The sequence below is a fragment of the Calliopsis andreniformis genome, chromosome 9, assembly GCF_051401765.1.
Source record: "Calliopsis andreniformis isolate RMS-2024a chromosome 9, iyCalAndr_principal, whole genome shotgun sequence".
Classification (NCBI taxonomy): domain Eukaryota; kingdom Metazoa; phylum Arthropoda; class Insecta; order Hymenoptera; family Andrenidae; genus Calliopsis; species Calliopsis andreniformis.
The window spans coordinates 21589293-21607214 of NC_135070.1; the positions used below are offsets into that span (position 1 = coordinate 21589293).

A 17922-nucleotide genomic window follows, 5' to 3' on the forward strand; every position below is an offset into this window, starting at 1 on the left:
GTAGGTATTCTTCCCAATATCATGAATTGAAAATAGACTTGCAGATCCCGAAGCGCTTGGGACAAGATTTCTACATATTTCAAGAAAAATCTGTTCTATAAAAATAAGATGTAGCGAGTAAGAAATAAGAATAAATGATTTCCCGTACTTGAACCAATTCGCGTGACAGGTGATATGTGCTACCCGACGATCCCATAAGTGTCTCTGCCTGCGATATTTTCTACGTAGCGTAGCTCAGTCACGTACAAACGTAATGTGTATCGTTTACGTGTCTCCTGCTATTTGTTCTTCTATTTCTGCAACTGCTCGCGTCCTATGTACCTTTAGGCTATTACGTGGAACCGGATGCATACACGTGGGCCAGCATATAGCATACGATGCCCAAGAGGATACGTTCATTTTCAGCGATATGCGCTTGCTCCCTCGCATTTCAGGCCACTCGAAACAAGACTTTTTAATCGGACAGCTTTTTCAAATTGAATATTGACTTGCTGCATTTGCTATATCTATATCTACTGATCTTGAACGTTCTATGCTATAGGCATTTCATTACAAATATGAACATTTCAAACTGAACATCTTAAAGACAGAATGGAACGTTATGCTACCACACCGTAAAACAAAAGCTCCGGCATGAAGAGGCATAAGATTAGCCATCAGTCTTCCGTCACGCGCCATAGAATAAATTACCAGAAATTGTCGACTAATTCAGAAGTCATCCCAGGGGCGGAACTTATTTTCAAAGTAGAACGAACTGTGTGGACTTTTGTTCATGTTGGGGTGTTCGGAGCCGTAGGCGATACGTGTCCTGCGGGTCGAAAATAAGTGAAAAGTAAAACGAGAAAAGCAAAAAAAGAAAAACGGGGACGCCGATGGTACAAGGCTCGCCCAGGGCAATAATAATATCGGAAGGGTCGAGCTTATATTGCGGCGAGGTTTTCCCGATAGTTCGAACGAGAACTTTCTGCCAAAGTTGCGAAGCTTTAAAGCGAAGGCTTTAACGGGGCTTCGCGCCTGGCGCAACTCTTCCTCCGTTAGAAGTCGTGTGGGGAAAGCGGAAGAAGAAGCAGAAGAAGCAGAAGGAGAAGAAGAAGAAGAAGAAGATAGAGAAGAAGATAGAGAAGAAGAAGAAGCAGAAAAAAAGGAACCGATGGGTACGAGAAGAATGCCGAGGAAGTAAGTTTGGCTCGGGATATACTGACCTCCGCGTTCCCTGCTGCGTTGGAAGTTCATTTTCGATGGTCCCCCCGAGTGTCTACTTTCCCCAAGAACTTTTATTACCCGCCTATTTAATGCGTCGATCATAGGGACCAAGATGAGGGTAGATATTGTTTCGAGAGAACTCGATAAAACCTCCATTGTCAGGCTATCTCTACATTTCATTTGTAAATGTTAATTCGTTATACATGCATCTATGTATATCACTGTATAAGCTTTATTTTGCGTGACCAACTTGTTCACTTCTACAGAGTAGGATATTCATGCGCGTTCATTCGACCCGCAGTGAGCCAAATAATAGTAGTATGGGCGTATTTAATAATTCATTCGAATTAATGCGAATTGCACTTGAATACATGAGGATCTCTCTACGTAGATAAATTCATATTTGATTGGCATTTTAATTGGACCTGCTTTCAGTTTGCTGAAAATATCAGTAGATAAACTGAAATCCATGGGAAATATCTACCGTTATCCGTTATAGAAATAATTGAAAATAAGGATCTTCGGAGTAAAGATTAATGAATGAGATTAGAACAGTAGTGTATGCCTGGCATTTTAAGCGTAGCATTAAATCCACCATTTCATAGCGAACGATCAAAAAAGTAAAATAAGTACTTACCTCTTTGGATCAAGGTTCTTGGCGAAGTCGTTTCTCCTATGCCCCCTGTCACGATTCACGTGTATACATTCTTGCATTCGACCTTTTGAGAAGGTACTTATACCAACGTTTTGAACATCCTCACGAGACTCGGACGTCCGTAAATTTAACCGCTGACTTCGCCCGAGATACGATATTCACCCGATGCACACTAATGGCCTTGGAAAAGTTTAATCTCTAGCAAGGATATCTTATGCATTAGCGACGTGCTTCTATTATAAACTTGCTTACTCTTATAAGCACCTTCGATCACCTGTGCTGGTTAATCGTGTATAGAGCATCGTAGCCAATACAATGAATATGTGTATATGCACGTAGTTTTCAGTCGTACGAAGATGAACGACAAGAATTCAAGAAATTAGAAAAGTCATCCAAGCTATGCAATTGCTTTCTGCCGAGTTTTTAAGATAACTTCGCATTTCTGTTATTACATGAGCATTAGCTAACAATTAGAACATAATTGCATTTTGCTCGGGAGCAATGAACACTAAGTAATTTATGGGAGTAAAGAGTATCAGCGTGATTAATGTACTTTCTAGTCTTCTAAATCTCTTTGAATCTTGATTTATTACTTGTAAACAATGTACCTTTTAACGGACTCTTTTACCAGTTACATTGTAAAAGATATAATTTTGCTGCATAAATGAATTGCAATGAAGTAGATAAGAGTGTTAGATTTGAAATTTAACAACTCTGTATAAACGCTTAGTAAATGAAAAACTTTTTCTGGTAATTTTTTAAAGCGTTACCGCAAGAAGATTAAAGGTCACGTAAACAGGATTAAAAACGCTGACTCCTCGCTCTGTATGAGATTTTTGCTCTCTCAAGCATTTTTCTCGAAAAATCAACGAGTTTCTGCCATCCTATTCAACGATACATCGTTAAGCAAGCGAGTTGATGAAATTGGTGCATGAAATGGTTGCTAGCCTCGTTGATCCCCCGTGGTGTTGCCGTGTAAATTTGTTTACTGACTCTATTTACGGGTTTGGGCGACCGTGTAAACCATTCTACTAATAGAATATGCCCATATTCCAGCATGGTAGGAAACATAAGGGCTTAGAATCATAACAAGTAACGTCGGTTTCCCGTTATCTCGATTTTCCCTCTCTTGCGCTCGACAAGTAGGTACAACTTTGCATACGATCGTGCTTACCCTTGTGCAATCTCTACACTTCTGGTTAAAATTCATGAGTTATAGAGCACTCTCTGAGCAATTACAAAAGACGTTGTTAGTGAGCGAGTATGGTTGCCTAAAAATTAGACTACTTTTAAGAGAAATATTTTTCTTTTCCTTTTTTATGAAAAATACAAACCCTTTATAGGTATACTGAAACAGAGAAGGGGCGCACGAACGATGTACCATGTAGGAACAAATGAATTTAATTCGAATTGTATTTGACATAATAGAAAATAGGGGTAGTGAATCTAGATGGGCGCGACGCTACGTCCGCCCACTGTGCTGTTGAATATTTTAATTGAATAATTAGAATTTTCCCAGTTTCCCATCGTGAAGGACAAAGTGAATTTTTTCTTTTGATACTGCCTGTTGCCATAGAAACGAACGATGTGATCAGAAAAAGAGAAATCTAATTCCACTACTGGTATCCCTACGACAGGTTTACCCTTGAATTAGTAAAACACTGCTCATATTTCATTATTCCGATCCCATTTGGCTTAATTATTGATTTTAATACAATTAATTAGCAGACAGCGTGTCACAGAAACGAACGAATATCCAGGCAAAATTTCATTCGGCAAGTCAATCAAATCATTTTACTCGAATGCTTTGCGTATTTCCATGCTTCTCGTTTAATTATATCGATATCAACGTAAATGATCAATGAAAATCGAAATTTCGGGAGAGACTTGACGATGAGAAAAAATTAATTGGAGTAATCCGTGAATGCGTATAAAAGCCATCAATGACTGCAAAACGGAAATGTTGAGATTGAACGTGAGGAGCAAAAGGAAGTCGGGGCGGAGCTGGCAATCGCATAAATAGCTGAGGTTCAGCGTACACCGTGGTGAATCGTGCCGGTCGAACGCCATGGAATGAAACGGTTGAAAGGAGCGGACCCTTCGGCGGTACTCGAACTGAATTCAATGCCGAAATCGACGATACGATCCACTTCGAAAGAATCGACGTCGTAGTTTCGAGCCAACTACGGCTTCGAATAGAGACTACAGAAACTGGTTGGAAAACTCCGTCATGAAACAAGAAGAGGGTAACAATGGGACATTTTGTAAGCGTGTTCGTTCGATCGTGTTTACAACCGTTCCCCGTCAAACGACACTTAAGCAGAGGAAAACGTTTCTTTATTGGTTCAAGCCATATCGAATATTTCTAGGTTTTAACAAACTTACTATCTACGTATTCTACTTGTCGTTCTTCAAACCAGCAATCGGACAAATTTTCGTTTCAACTTACATACGGATTGCATCTGAGTGTATATACATATGTATTTTTATAATCTGAAACTCCTCTTCGCATTCCTCGATTTCGCGTTTAACGTTTTTGTATGATGCATGTCGCCCCATGAGTTTCTCATTTCCGTGCTTCTCGAATCGATCCCATTAAATTGTTCGGTTTGAATCACACGAATAGAAACGTGGAAAAGTTGCAGCTACAGAACAGCAAATTAATTTCACGAGAACTCGTCGGCACTTCGTTATCGGCTGCCAATCCCTTTGATACGTTCCTTCGGAGCACATATCTATATCGTCTGGATATCACCCAACGAGTTCTACAATTTTACGTATATCTCGTAACAATTTCAATTTCTGCCTCGCCGAAATCCCATTTTCCTCAGCATACAATGGGAAATTTTATCGAACGTTATTCTGTCTCACCCTTCTGAAGGGTTTACGTCGACCAACCCTCAATGCTTTTCCATTTTCCCACCATTTCCACCCACTCTACCGGGATTATGTTAATGGTGATTCTCTCTCATCTCTACGATAGCCGGAATCCTAGTTAATGGTGGTTCGAATGATTCATATAAATTTGTTATCGATTCTAGGCCAGGGAGATCGTAGTCACTGTTAGCATTATTCGAAGTTCTCGAATCGTCTCAGAATTCCTTCTGTAATTTACTCAAAACAGCGAAACCTGAGCAGAGGTATTCGAGTATCGATCTCCAGTGGTGTAGAACAGAGTTTCGAAAAAATGACCAGTAGCTAGAATTATGAGCTAGATTGACCTTCTTTATGCATTCACAGTGAGAGTCAGCAGCACAAAAGAGGAAACAGCGGTGAACCCTATAACATTGAGAAGCCTAGAATTCTCCAACTTATTAGTTTGCGAACTATTTGCATTAAGTGTAGTTCAAAGAAGGTGGTGGTTCTAGAGCACGGCAAACATGGTATTTCACAAACATTAGCCGTGATTGTGCACGACGACCCTATATGTACTTATACATATATATACATATATTGATTACTATTGTCGAAAGTTCTCCTTTAATCAGAATTATTTACGTCTATGGTGGTTGCCAATAGCAGCTCCTACTTCCGTCGACGTAAAATTTTTGATATTGCATAGCTAACGCAGCGACTAATCCTGTTTGAGCTCCAACAGCTTCCATATTCATCCAACTTATGTACTTTGACTCCCAGTGACTTTAACCGCTCTGATGATGTAACGACTCATTAATGAAAGGTCAGATTTTACCGTTGCGTAAACCGTTCTATTTTCTATAAATTTTTTAATCATATTTGGGTAATCATTCTTGTAAAGAACGAAATAGAATTTTCTGTTCTATTGTAACATAAAAACCACTAGCGGCACATACGTACAGATTTTCGGACCGATTTTATGGATAGGATCTGCGTTGAAGAGGTCGAAAGGATTTGCAAACGCTGTAATAGTAGGTACCTATTTATCGTTTTACGAGACGATTCCTGTAATGGCATTCTTTCTATTTGTTTCAGGCGGATCTAGTTTAGCAAGCGTCGCTGGAAGTAAGCCGACAAAGCCCTTGAATAAACCCGATTTTGACGATATCGCTCCGCGGAATGTCACTGCCATTGTTGGCCAAACAGCGGAATTGAATTGCTTCGTAAAGCATCCAGGCGACAGAGTGGTGAGTGATATTTTTTTGCTTCTTAATCTTGCACAGGAGTCTTAAATCATTAATTAATCTCGTAACGGACATGTCCGTAGAATTACTAACCAAATAGGAAAGCTTCAACTAGGTTGCAAGCTTAGGGTTAGCAAACTCGTTCAAGATTTACATTTAATCGCGCTAGAGACTTTGAGCCGTTTTTTGTCGTCTGTTGTAAAGTCGGTCTCCGTACCGTGCTCTTTTCTCAACTCACCTATTCAGTAGAATCTCTTATAGGTCAACTTTTCACCCGCTGATTACACGAAACACTCCTCTTCTCGCCAAAGTAACTGCATAAGCTTTCACGTTTGCAGTGATTCGTGCTTCTAACGAGCACAGATTACACTTTATCCCATGAATATCCAGAATTTCAGTATCGGTTTTGTTATTAACGTTTGAAGCACTTTTACGCTTATGTTTCTGCCTGAATTTTTTTTATGAAAGGTATCAGAAGTGTTTACGGTGATATTAACGCAAGTACAAACGATTTTACACGATAAAAGGTATTACGTTGAGATTTCACCGTTTTAATAAGTTTAAATAAAATGTTTCTTCATATAATACCATTCACCGAACGTTGAAGCGTTAAAAGCGCCGCGAACAACGAAATAATCTCATAATTATGTCCACTTGGGCATTAGCATACCGCGTATAAACCTTATCAATATGCATAATGGTTAGTTTTCGCCGAATTCGAGCGTGCAGTAAGCGTGTAATGTTTACTTATCGCTGCACGTACCCGCATATTGTCGGGACGTTATACCATGCAACACCTATCCGCTTCATGGATTTTGAACTGTAGATATGCTTGAAATATTAATGGAACATGAATTAGCAGAGATGGCAAGAAGTAGGTACCGAGACCAGGTACATCATTTATTGTTCAGTGAATGATTCAATTATACCTAACTAATTATAATCAAGCATCTATTATATCATTGGGAATCCCATTTCGTTCAATATATACCGTTAAAAATGTATTAACATACATTTTATGCGATAAATGAATGAGTATTAAGAACATTCACCAGGTACCTACATATGTAATATATTGGCGAAACGATATTTCGTTAACATCGCATGTGTAATTGAAGTCCACTTTAACGTATCACGAAGTATCTAACAGTCTGAGGAGAAGAAAGGTAGTGTTTAAATAATTGCTAGATAAGAGAATCTTGTGTAGGGGGATAGGCAAGTGTAAGTTAGACGGGATAGTAGGGTGAGTGCACCCTTGCTGTCGGTAAATGAACCAATCAAGCGTATACCATCGAGTGGTTACAGAGGGTATTACCCCTTCCGTACCAACACTCTCTTCCGTATAGGCACGCAATAGGCTAACGGGGATGCGAAATCATCGACGTGTGTAGGCACCTGATAGAGATCAAAGGACAAACATTCTCTAACCTACAGTGAATCGAACGAATTGCTTAATACTTGTGCACTACTCCAGTCTACTACCTCTTCTGATTTTTAATGGGTATAGTATAAGTAGATATATGGATCGTTTCTACAAACATACATATCTATACCTCTTCTATAAAGCTTTCCGTTTTTTCTCATACATATTAACGTCCTGCGTCAGAGAAACGGTAGTAATGCTCTTATTACGAGAATGCATTAGCCTGAATAATGCAGGAGATTTGATATGGTGATGTATGGCCTTCTTAAAATTCCGCTAGTAACTGTTGCGCTGCTTTAGATCACCGTTTCCTCAAAGAAAAATAGATACTTGTGCATCTTACAGTATCACCTCGATTCAAGTCCACAGCTTGGAGGACTGAGAATCACGATATCAGACAATTGTATCACGAGCTGGACACTACTTGGCCCGCTTTTCTCCTTCGCCATAGTAGCTGCGACAGGCTGAGGAGATACATAATATCTACTGTATTCTGTTTTATTCTACGTACCTGTCCTCTGTCTGTCTCTATAACACGGCTACATAGAAAAAACTGTGAACATGAAAGAAAAACCGAAGACAGAGATAGACGAATCGTTTTGTGCAGATTTCCACGTTTTCTTTTTTTGCCAGCAAAAACGCGAGTAGTCAGCCTTCGCTCACACTTTTCCGAGAAATGCTTCGAGACTTCATTCTATTTCAACAGCGATATGAATTTCTTGTCTGGCAACTTCTCTTTATTATTCAAGTAGTTTTATTGTTATCTACATAAATAGCGAATAAACTTGTGAGAGCAGCATTCAAGAGGAAGTTGAGTTATGCGGCATAAGAGTACGCTCTTTCGCGGCCACCTCTCTTAGGCTCCAATAATTGATTTAGCAGCGGATCAGGAGCGTAATATACATATATAACTGCTTTGTACGGGGAAGGGTCCGTTTAAACTTAGTTTAATTAAACCGTGGATTTATTGAGCGCCGCATGATACGTACACACGAAGACACAGGAATTGCACACCATCTCGCGACAAGAGGCTGCGTCGGTGCACTTGCTCCATGGTGAGGGCTAGAATGGGTAGTTACGGCATTGAACAGAACGTTACACGTAGCCAGAGCCGTGTGTGATACAGGTATGGAGCGGTGTGTGAGTGTATACTCGGTCCAAAGGAGGCAGAGTCTTCGAAATGGCCCCGGGAGAGATATTGTTGAGCATCAATTGGGATAATGGCGGCGGTGATCTAAGAAGCGAAGGTCCACGAAGAATCCAGACGACGTCTCTCGTGAGCCGAGCCGGCCGGATAATAAGGGTGAAACGAACAGACAGGGGAAAATGTCGAGGAATTAGTCGGGATGCATATTCAGTCAGGTGAATCGTAGTTTAATGAAGGACAGACAGGTCTTGCTAGTTTGCTGGAAATGGTAAATTGGCGTAGACGAGGGCGTAGTTAATTGAGATGAAGGAGTTGCCGGGGAATTGGGTTGAAGCGCAACGACCAGTTGTTTTGTGTCAGCTGTTCACCTCGAGTACTCTACTGCTTCTTCTCCGTTATCTTCGATCGTTCAACGCTACGCGAATACATTTTAACGAAATTAACGTACAAATATATTCTCCTCCATTTCGCATAAAACGTACGTGTCCCTCAATTCTCCGAACGATGCAGTATCGGTAAAAGGTGCCAAATCGAATGTTAAATTTAAAGTTGCAACGTATTTGTTTAACTGAGCAAAATTTCGGTGAGACATATCCAATTACTGACAGCAAGTTATACGAAGCAACAGATCTAGCTGAGGTCAACTACAAAAATTCCAATTTACTTTGGGAGAGTACGAGATATTCTGTGTTCAAAAGACGAAACTTTCGTAGCAGATGTTTTACTGTATGTATAGTATAATATTTGCGTTTATTCAAGTTTGACGAACAATTATATGCATATTATATATTGATCTCTTCGATCGAAATCGCACAAAAGCTACTTCTTCATCACGAGTCATTTAAACAATTTTTCGTCGTACCCGTGCCTATATTTATAAGAATTAGTTAAGAAAGAATACAAGAAACGTTTTTTAGTTTCCGCGAATCAGCTACAACCTGTTTGCTGAAAGCACCCGCTAACGAACAAAGAAAATGCAAGTCAGCTCGACAGAGGGTAGAAAACGGTTGAGCAAAGAAGCTAGGGTTCACAGCTTTCAACCGAACAGATGTTATCTTTAGGCAACCTACTTTGTAGGAATCTCATGAACCATGATAAAAAGTACTGCGTGTCGTTCCGCTTTCTTAATTATCGAAGGCGGTGTCACCGCTGAAACATCATTAATCAGAAATGAATAATCGAGGACGATAAATTGCCGTAGACGTACTTCAATCCCTATCCTCACGGGGCTGGTTTTCCTTCGAAAAGTTTCCGAACGAACTCTTAAACGCTAGGCATTTCGAAAATTGTTTTCCACGCTGGAAATAAGCTGCACGAAGAATAGGAAGGGAATACGGAGTCTGAATCCGATTTAATCTCGTAATCGCCGCGACGCGGCGCGGCGGCCAGAGAAGTCGAATTGAAACAATTTCTGGAGGAAAAACGGAGAAGTGCAATCGTCAGCGAGCCGTCGGAGACACGGGATGCTTCCGTCCTAATCCTCGGCCAGGACGAGTGTTTGTGAACGAGAGCATTCTCGAGGATTTCTGGCCGAGACCGAGCCGTCTTTCGATTACGAACCTCTGTCCTGGAGTTTGCACAGCGTCCGAAGGGTTCTGTCCATTACCGAGAAGAGCCACACCCGCTTGCACCCCGTTGATTTCCAATACCTTATATTTGCGGATTCGCGGACAGACGCATCTGCCCAGGATGCTCGGTGCTCACCGCCTCTGGCTATCGTTCTCTGCTTCTCCGTGCGTTTAATACGTAGACAAAGAACGAGTGAAGCAAACAATAACAGTGGAACGACAGGGGATGACGAGGCGCAATCGAGAAGAAGCTTTTATCCTCTATCCGGGGGATTAAAGAAGCACCGTCGGTCCAGACTGTCCAGGGAACGATTGCTCTCAATTAGCTTTATCTGTATTTACCGCACAGGGGGAATGTGAAACGGACACGAGGCCGGATAGCCGTTTGATTCTTTACGAACGGGACAAAGGTAGTAGAATCATTTTTGCCCGTTACCAGTGTCTGACCGAGTTTCTTTTAATTAGAGCAAAACTAGGCATATGGCACAAAGCTATTCATCAAACGAGCAATGTCTCTGCTTACAAGAAGTAGTAATCAGAATACTGCGGAGTTTTCACTAGTCAATTTCACTATGGAACGTCAACAGCAATTCGTTTTCTTCAATTAGTCTCGTTTACGGTTACAGAGAAACAGATTTCCGGATCAAAGAGACGACAAATAATCCTCGTCAGTCTGCAAGAGTATTTTTTTTAGAGCGCTACTTCACAACAGAAGTTGTCAGGGTGACATACGGATGGTGCGATCAGGTAAATTCCGGGCCCGCTGCCGACCGAATTGGCTTTATTGCCGTTTGTACTCGCTCCATGAACCGTCTGAATTTGACGTGGCTACTGTGGTTACGAGCCAGAGGAGCAGCAGACGAACAAGCCAACCAATAGAACTCGGAGGGCTGCACGGAGTTAGTCCGCGGTCCAAGATTGGGTCAGGTTGATAAGAAAGCCTCTTACTTCATTCAAATCTAACATAACAAATTGCAATACCAGTATGTAGATATGCCTACAACCGTGCTAATGTAACAACCGTTCGAAATGTAACTTCCGTTCCATATTGGTGTTCACGGAAAGATCGCGTACAGGTGATAAAAAATTTGCCAACCATATTCGCGAATTGTTCGCTGGTGCAAACCCAACTTCATGCTTCCATCATTTATCATTTTTACAAAACTGTATTCACTGCTTAATCGCTACATTATCGCCAACCTCCAGATGCTTTAGGTTGAGAACTTAGGAAATGTGTAATGTTGTTCAAATGTTTTTCTTTCGCTGATGATCAAAAAAGCTAGTTATTTGCAGACAGTTCATTAAAATGCAGGAAAAAGAGTCTGGTAACAAGAGTATTTTCACTGTTGTAACACATAGCTAGTAAATTGACTTTAAAAGCGAAACTTCTTTGAACACTTAGCGAACGACAATGCGGTTCGTTAACTGAAGTAATCTTGAACCGAGACTCTTAAAGTTATTAAGCCTGTTTAAGAAGTGATCGTTAAAGCGAAAGAAGTTATTTTCACTCACAAGGATGGTCGCAATGAAATTATTTTTTGTTGCTTTTTTATTGTCTACGTGTCTAGAAACATTTCTAAATTTCTCCAATTTAGAGTTTTATTTTAAAGATACGTCTATAAAATTTGACGAATATTATTAATTGAAAAGTATAATAAGGTGCGATATAACAATCTGCAGAGATTTTATTAATTATTCCATCGAATGTTGCGGTTATGTTACTTGAAAGACCTCAATCTGTCAAAGTGTAATCTATTAAACGAAGTGAAATGAGGTGCATTTTAGTCGATATTGGAGGAAAGCTCCTATATCCAGAACGAAAAAAGGTGCGGAAGTTCGTAGCGGGTCAGAGAAAATGGGAGACAGCGGAGAATACGAGACATCGATGACAGCCGATGCTAAAAAGGCCTTCTAGCTTTTATCAGGCAGCTACAGGCGTAATTTAAGGGGAATATTATTAAAAATGAACCTTCGATAAGGGTAAAAGGAAGAATCTATGAAACATTTTCAGAGGCGTGATGCTATAATATTAGGAAAAATTTGAAAGTAGGTTGTTGCCGAGTTTTCAACTTCTATAAGGAAGTCGTAATCTTCTCCAATCGAGCATGAATGAATTAATAAAGTTTGATAAATGATCGTGTAGCAGTTAATACTTCCTTCGGAAACCGCATTAATGTAGGTGATCATTTAGTCGCATCTAGATAATTCATTATTGCATTAATTAATCGTGTAAAAGGTTATACCGCAGTTTAGTCATTTAAGTAAATCTATATAGATATGTATGTATGCATGTATACACTGTGGCTGGTTCCAAACACTTGTTAGTCTTCACAGGCACCACACTCCACCTTACGTCAATGTACACGTGTGTAGTAAAGAAAAACAGTATCGTTGGCTTCGCAGCTTCAAAACTTTTCCGTAGACTGTTGAAAATTCTTTCGAAACGAACATTCAATTTCCGGCCGAAACAACCAAGCCGTTTCCTTGTGGTTCTTCGCTTCCAGGGAGACACAGTGCGCATCGAGCAGAAAAATCAAATTTACGTCCGATCTCTGAGCGAGTTTTCTCATTATCGCTCGTATCCAAATCCTAATGCACCTTGGCATGGAAGGACTTGGAACGTTGGCCTGCTAAACGACTGAAAGCGAAGAATATTCGGCATTGTTGTCAAGCGTGCTCGCGTAAAATGTTACGTGATATCGGCTGACTAGGTAAGAAAAGGCAGTATTACTGCCACTCCGAACTAATAGTATACGCTATCCGTATCCTTTTGTTGCGTGTCTAGTCTAATGGCGTGGCATTGTACCACGGTTCGTTGCACGAAGATACGAAAATCTTTTCTTAATGGAAACCCGATGTCAGAACGAAACGAGAAATTCAAAGCTATGCCCATCACAATATTCGCCTTTACAAGTTAATAGAACGCGATTTCGGCAAAGAGATCCTTCTTAAGCGAAGTTGACGATCAAAAGAATTTTCTTAGAAATGAATATATGTAACTGGATTTCAACACATCACGCATCGCTAAGACGAATGGATACTATAGGTACGTACGAATCTTAAAAGAATTTAGATTGCGATATCTTCCATCCAAGCTTAGTTTTCTACCGAATAGTCCCTGGCTTATATGCTCCGAACAGAAAAATAAGCAACATTTGAAGAAGATGGCGTAATAAAGTATTATTTTTACGTAGCTGGTGTAGCTCTTTCGCAGGTGTATGCACCGTTCCACCAGGATTAGTTGATACAGTTTATTCCGTGAAATAAAGAGCCTGGTATTAATTTCTTGTCTACAGTTTGTTTTTCATAGGAAATAATACTTTCCGTCCAAGTTATTTACGGGCAACACGGCACTCTACAGATTTACCAGATTAAAGGCGGGTCTCTCTGGCTATAAATTAAAACCTTAAGCTCGCCTGTTTCTTTTCTTTTTTTTACCCAGCGAGACTGTGTCGAGTATCTGTGCAAGTATCTATTGTGATCATTTCTACGAGTAGTTGCTAGGCTACAATGCTTTTATCCCCTAGAGATTAATTGCATCTGACGAATTGTTTTCTTTCCATCGAAAAATATCGTGCATTCCAACAGAAACATCATCAGTTGCAGAAACTATAAGTAGAAAGTTTAAGCTTCCGACGAGACATTTTAGTCTGAACACGCACTGGCTGCACATTTCAGAGGAAAGAGGTACATACTTTACAGACCTTCGTTCTCCGACTGTTTTTTTACGCTTTGTCTCGACTCATATCTACATAGACACATATGTATGTCTATGTGCATCATACGTCCGACTATGCGATTCGAATGTCAGCGACATCGGATCCACGGGGACCGTCCATTGCGAAGTCGCGAGTTATACTGTGATTCATTAGCTTCTTGTAAATTAGTAAGTGTCAAATTTTCTCCGCTGTGTCGTGCAGTTCCTGTATTCGAAGCAGTTTGCTTTAAGTTAGAACACAGTAAAAAGGATTGTGTATACAATGCTACCGGTTTTCCATACGTACTCACGACCCGAAGCAGAGAAACACGAAACGAGTAATTTATAAGCGTAGACTTTTAGAGCGAATTAACGCCCAAAGGTCACGGGTTAGCGTGTTCTATTCGTTGATTGAGCCAAACGAAAAGTTTGCCTTAACGTATAACTTTTATAATAAATGACTCAAGAGCAGAAGCATTACTCTATACAGCAGAGAGGTATCGTGCAAAAGGAACTAGAAAATAATCAAAAAGTTCGATTACAATGAAACTGATTCGAGTAGAATTGTGTAGGTGCGAAGATAGTGATAAATTGCCTGCATGGTTTGAAGTTAAATAAATGTTGGACTACACCTTCACAGGTACTCGAGAAGAAGCACGTACGTTAATAAGTATAGGAGAATAGAGGAGGAAAACACTGACACGATGAACTGGTAGAATAATACACAACTGAACTGTGGAGGAACCTTTCTTTAAGCTCGTGGACAGTAGTGTAAAGGAATTATCCTCTCTTGCTTCTCTATGGTTGATTGATGACATTAAGTAGGTAGAGATTTCTTCTATTCACCGACGACCGTGCTTTCCTGCTACGTGGTTTTTCAATCGTGACCGATTCATTCGTGATTAATGTCAGCTGTATCTTTTCCGGTTTAGCGATATAATACCCAGTGTTCATTTATTACTCCGACGCGCGTTATTTATGGTCAGCGAAACACTTAATACCATTTCCCCGGAAGTAGTTTTCCTCCTCGGGCGATTCGCTTGCTCGCTCGTTTCGCCGGTGGTGGGCAACAGCAGGAGGTTACGTAAGCGAAATTTATCGGTGCACCCTGTTTCTTTAACTTTTAGCCTTCGTCCGTATTCTAGTCGTTGAATCCCTAACTTAGTATCAATTTCTGGTTATGAATCGCGCACGACGTCTTGGCCAACCGACGAGATGCGATTCGCTGGCAGAAAGACGAAATAAATTAAACGGCTGACGGCGCGGCGCGGCGCAGCGCGGCGCAGCGCGGCGCGGCGGAGGAATATAGGATTGTTGTGGTTATTGTTTTTCAGTGGGGCTACCGATGCCGCATCGAATATTCATGCGCTGTGGTGAGCAAACCAAAGAGCCTTTCCTTTCAAATTAAATGTGTGTCTTGCTGAAAAAAGAAGAAAAACCACGGAAAAGAGTAAGGAAATGGGGACGAATACATAGTTTGGTCGGGCAGACGCAATAAATTCGTCGAAAAGCAGGGAAATAGAAAGAAGGATACGGAAAAACTGAAGCATCCATTGACCTGGTTTCCAATTGTTATTGGAACAAACTCTCCCACCCAGCCGGTAATTCTCTGTTACTTCATCTGTAAAACTTCCCCTGGCTCGGCGGGAAATGCAAAAGAAGGAGGGACGAAGAATTTTAAGTTCTCGTCTGCTGACTCTACTTAATTGGCCAGTCGACTCGACTAAAAAAATAGCAAGCGGGATTAAAAGCAGAAAAGGCAGAAGGTATAGAACAATATTAATACTTCTGGCTCATTGCTTTCAGCATACTTGATTGCTAACGTTTTCACTGAATGAACAGGGGGAACAAAGGGGAGAGTTTAAAAAATGTGGAGAAGCTAGAAGCAGAGGAAAGGACAAAGTTAGGAAGAAGGAAACTTTGAACCCCTAATCTAAAAATCCTCGGAAGAAACAGGAGCTGGTATCTCTTAACTTGCCGGTAGGATTCGGAGTAGAAACGCCAACGAGTTTCTCTCATTTCTTCCCCACTGGTCTTCCCCCAATTCCTCTCGTTTCGTGTTCAACTCATTTCTGGAATTTCTCCGTACGGTTTCCAATGTTCCAGTCGCAAGGCAGTGTTTCAGGTGCTGTCAAGTCCGTTTCAGCTAGCCTTCTCTTCGATTATAAACTTGCCGGTTCCCGGGCCGGTTGTTTCGCCATTGGTCCCAAGACTCTCCGGTTGTCTTTTCCTATCTCTTGTCTGCACTGGAACGACATTGCCTTGACGACCGGGACGGCAGCAAGAAGAGATAAGACTCTACGGATGGGGTGAAATCGAAAATAGGGCGGGGAAGGGAGAAAAAAGGAATCCCTGAGCGACGCAATCTCGCACACTGTAGAAGCGATACCAACGTTAGACTCGTGGAAATCTCCTTCGGGAATCTTCGCCGCGGGACACCTGCGCTCCGAGATCTCTTCCCCAGATCCCGAGATCCCGAGATCCCGAGAAAACCGAGAATCTCGCTGAGCGACCAGTCGTCCGTGCATGTGTGGATATGCGTGAACAGCGGGAACGGAGAAAAAGATATTTCGGATATTTCAGTCGCGCGACGGCTCCGATGCTCGGCAACTGTTTCATCGATCTTTCGACCGGACTGTCCGGATCCGATCAGCTGCCGATTCTCTACCAACAGAGGCGCGATTCGCTCGATCAGTATCTCTGAAAATGGAATGTGGACATTGTACTCGATCTTCCTGGCATTTTTGCTTGGCCGCATTTCGGGACGCATTATTGACCCGCGCGTACATTTGTTACAAGTGCTGATGGAATTCGATTCGCGGCTGAACGACGCGCATTCGGATATGATATCGATCGATTATCAAAGTTGATTAAGTCGCAATCGTTGTCCACGATATTCTGTACATGTCTGCCAAGGAATTGAAAAGTAGAGTAAAACAATTAATACTAGCAGTAGAACGAAGTATTGCGCGGTCCCTGTGAATCTCTGCTGAAAGCATTTACAATACACTTTTGTCGTATTAAAAATCTCGAACTGACTCCCCCTTCAGTTTACGGGTTAAAGACAAAGCTAACCTTCCGTCGATATTACACGAATTCATTTCCACGTGAAAGTAAAGTAGCAGTTTGTTGCGAATGTTGAACCAAAAGACGGTTCACGTTTACGCGCACCAGTTGCAGTAGATTAGGCTAGCCTCTCGACGGCTTCATTTGCGTCTACATGATTTTAATAAAGAAGGAAGTAATTTGAAAGTTTAGTCGACAGGAGCAACTCCGGCTACCGAAACTTTCGATATTCCCAGGATAACGATCTTGTTGAAACGTGGCGTGCCAGGCCACTGTGAAGTCAGGGTTAAAAAGGCGTGAACTTCCGACAATTGAATGTCAGAGGTAAACATACAGTTACTTGAAAACTTCCGAATATTGGGCGTTCTTTCTTCTCGACGTGAAAACAATTTACGAGAGACTTAACTTCCCCTTCTCCTGAAGAGCGTCAGGAGATAATAGAAGAAATTGAATCGCTGTTCAGTGATGGACGCACGAAAAAATAATATGGACTGTTAGCTATACCTCTCGGAAGAAATAATCCGTTCGAGTTAGTGTGTCAGCTGCGGCATCCATTTACGAACGCCACGCTAGTTTTCATTGGCAAATCGATCGCGCTCAACGGCGTTGATTGTTTATGCAATTATTAACGGTGACGGGCACGGTGGACGATAGGTGGAAAGGGTCGGGATTACCGATCGCATCGATCTATCGACCGATCAGATAAACGCAAATTCGTCGCTGCACGTAAATGTCCGTTTTCGAGGGGAATGAGGAGAAGGGAGAAAGAAATCTATCGGAGAGAGTAGATAGAATGAGATCGAAAAGCTGGTGAACAAGGTGGGATAGTGACGGCATTTGGAGGGTGTTGGAACCATCCCAACGTGCAGAAAACGTGAAATAACGTTTTCAATATTCTCCAGAACTGTTCACGGATGGATCCTTGGCATTTTCGTTTCATGGTTTACTCGTTTTTTAATTCGAGGCATCGGTCGAGGCATCGGTCGAGGCATCGGTCGAGCCACCGGTGTTCGAAGTCGTTAGAATTTTCATCAGATTTTTCAAGAACCGTGGCACTTTTGTT

The 17922-nt window shown here is 41.4% G+C and overlaps 1 protein-coding gene across 4 annotated transcripts in view; it reads left to right on the forward strand.

Annotated features, from left to right (window-relative positions):
* LOC143183674 (lachesin) overlaps positions 1 to 17922 on the forward strand; it is a 93474-nt gene that overhangs the window by 29793 nt on the left and 45759 nt on the right. For all 4 annotated transcript variants that reach the window (XR_013002637.1, XR_013002638.1, XM_076385337.1 and 1 more), the window contains exon 3: positions 5810 to 5961. Coding sequence is in view for 2 of the 4 variants with exons in the window: in XM_076385337.1 (XP_076241452.1) it covers positions 5810 to 5961 (152 nt within the window). In the remaining 2 variants the exon portion in view is untranslated. The remainder of the gene's footprint in view (positions 1 to 5809; positions 5962 to 17922) is intronic.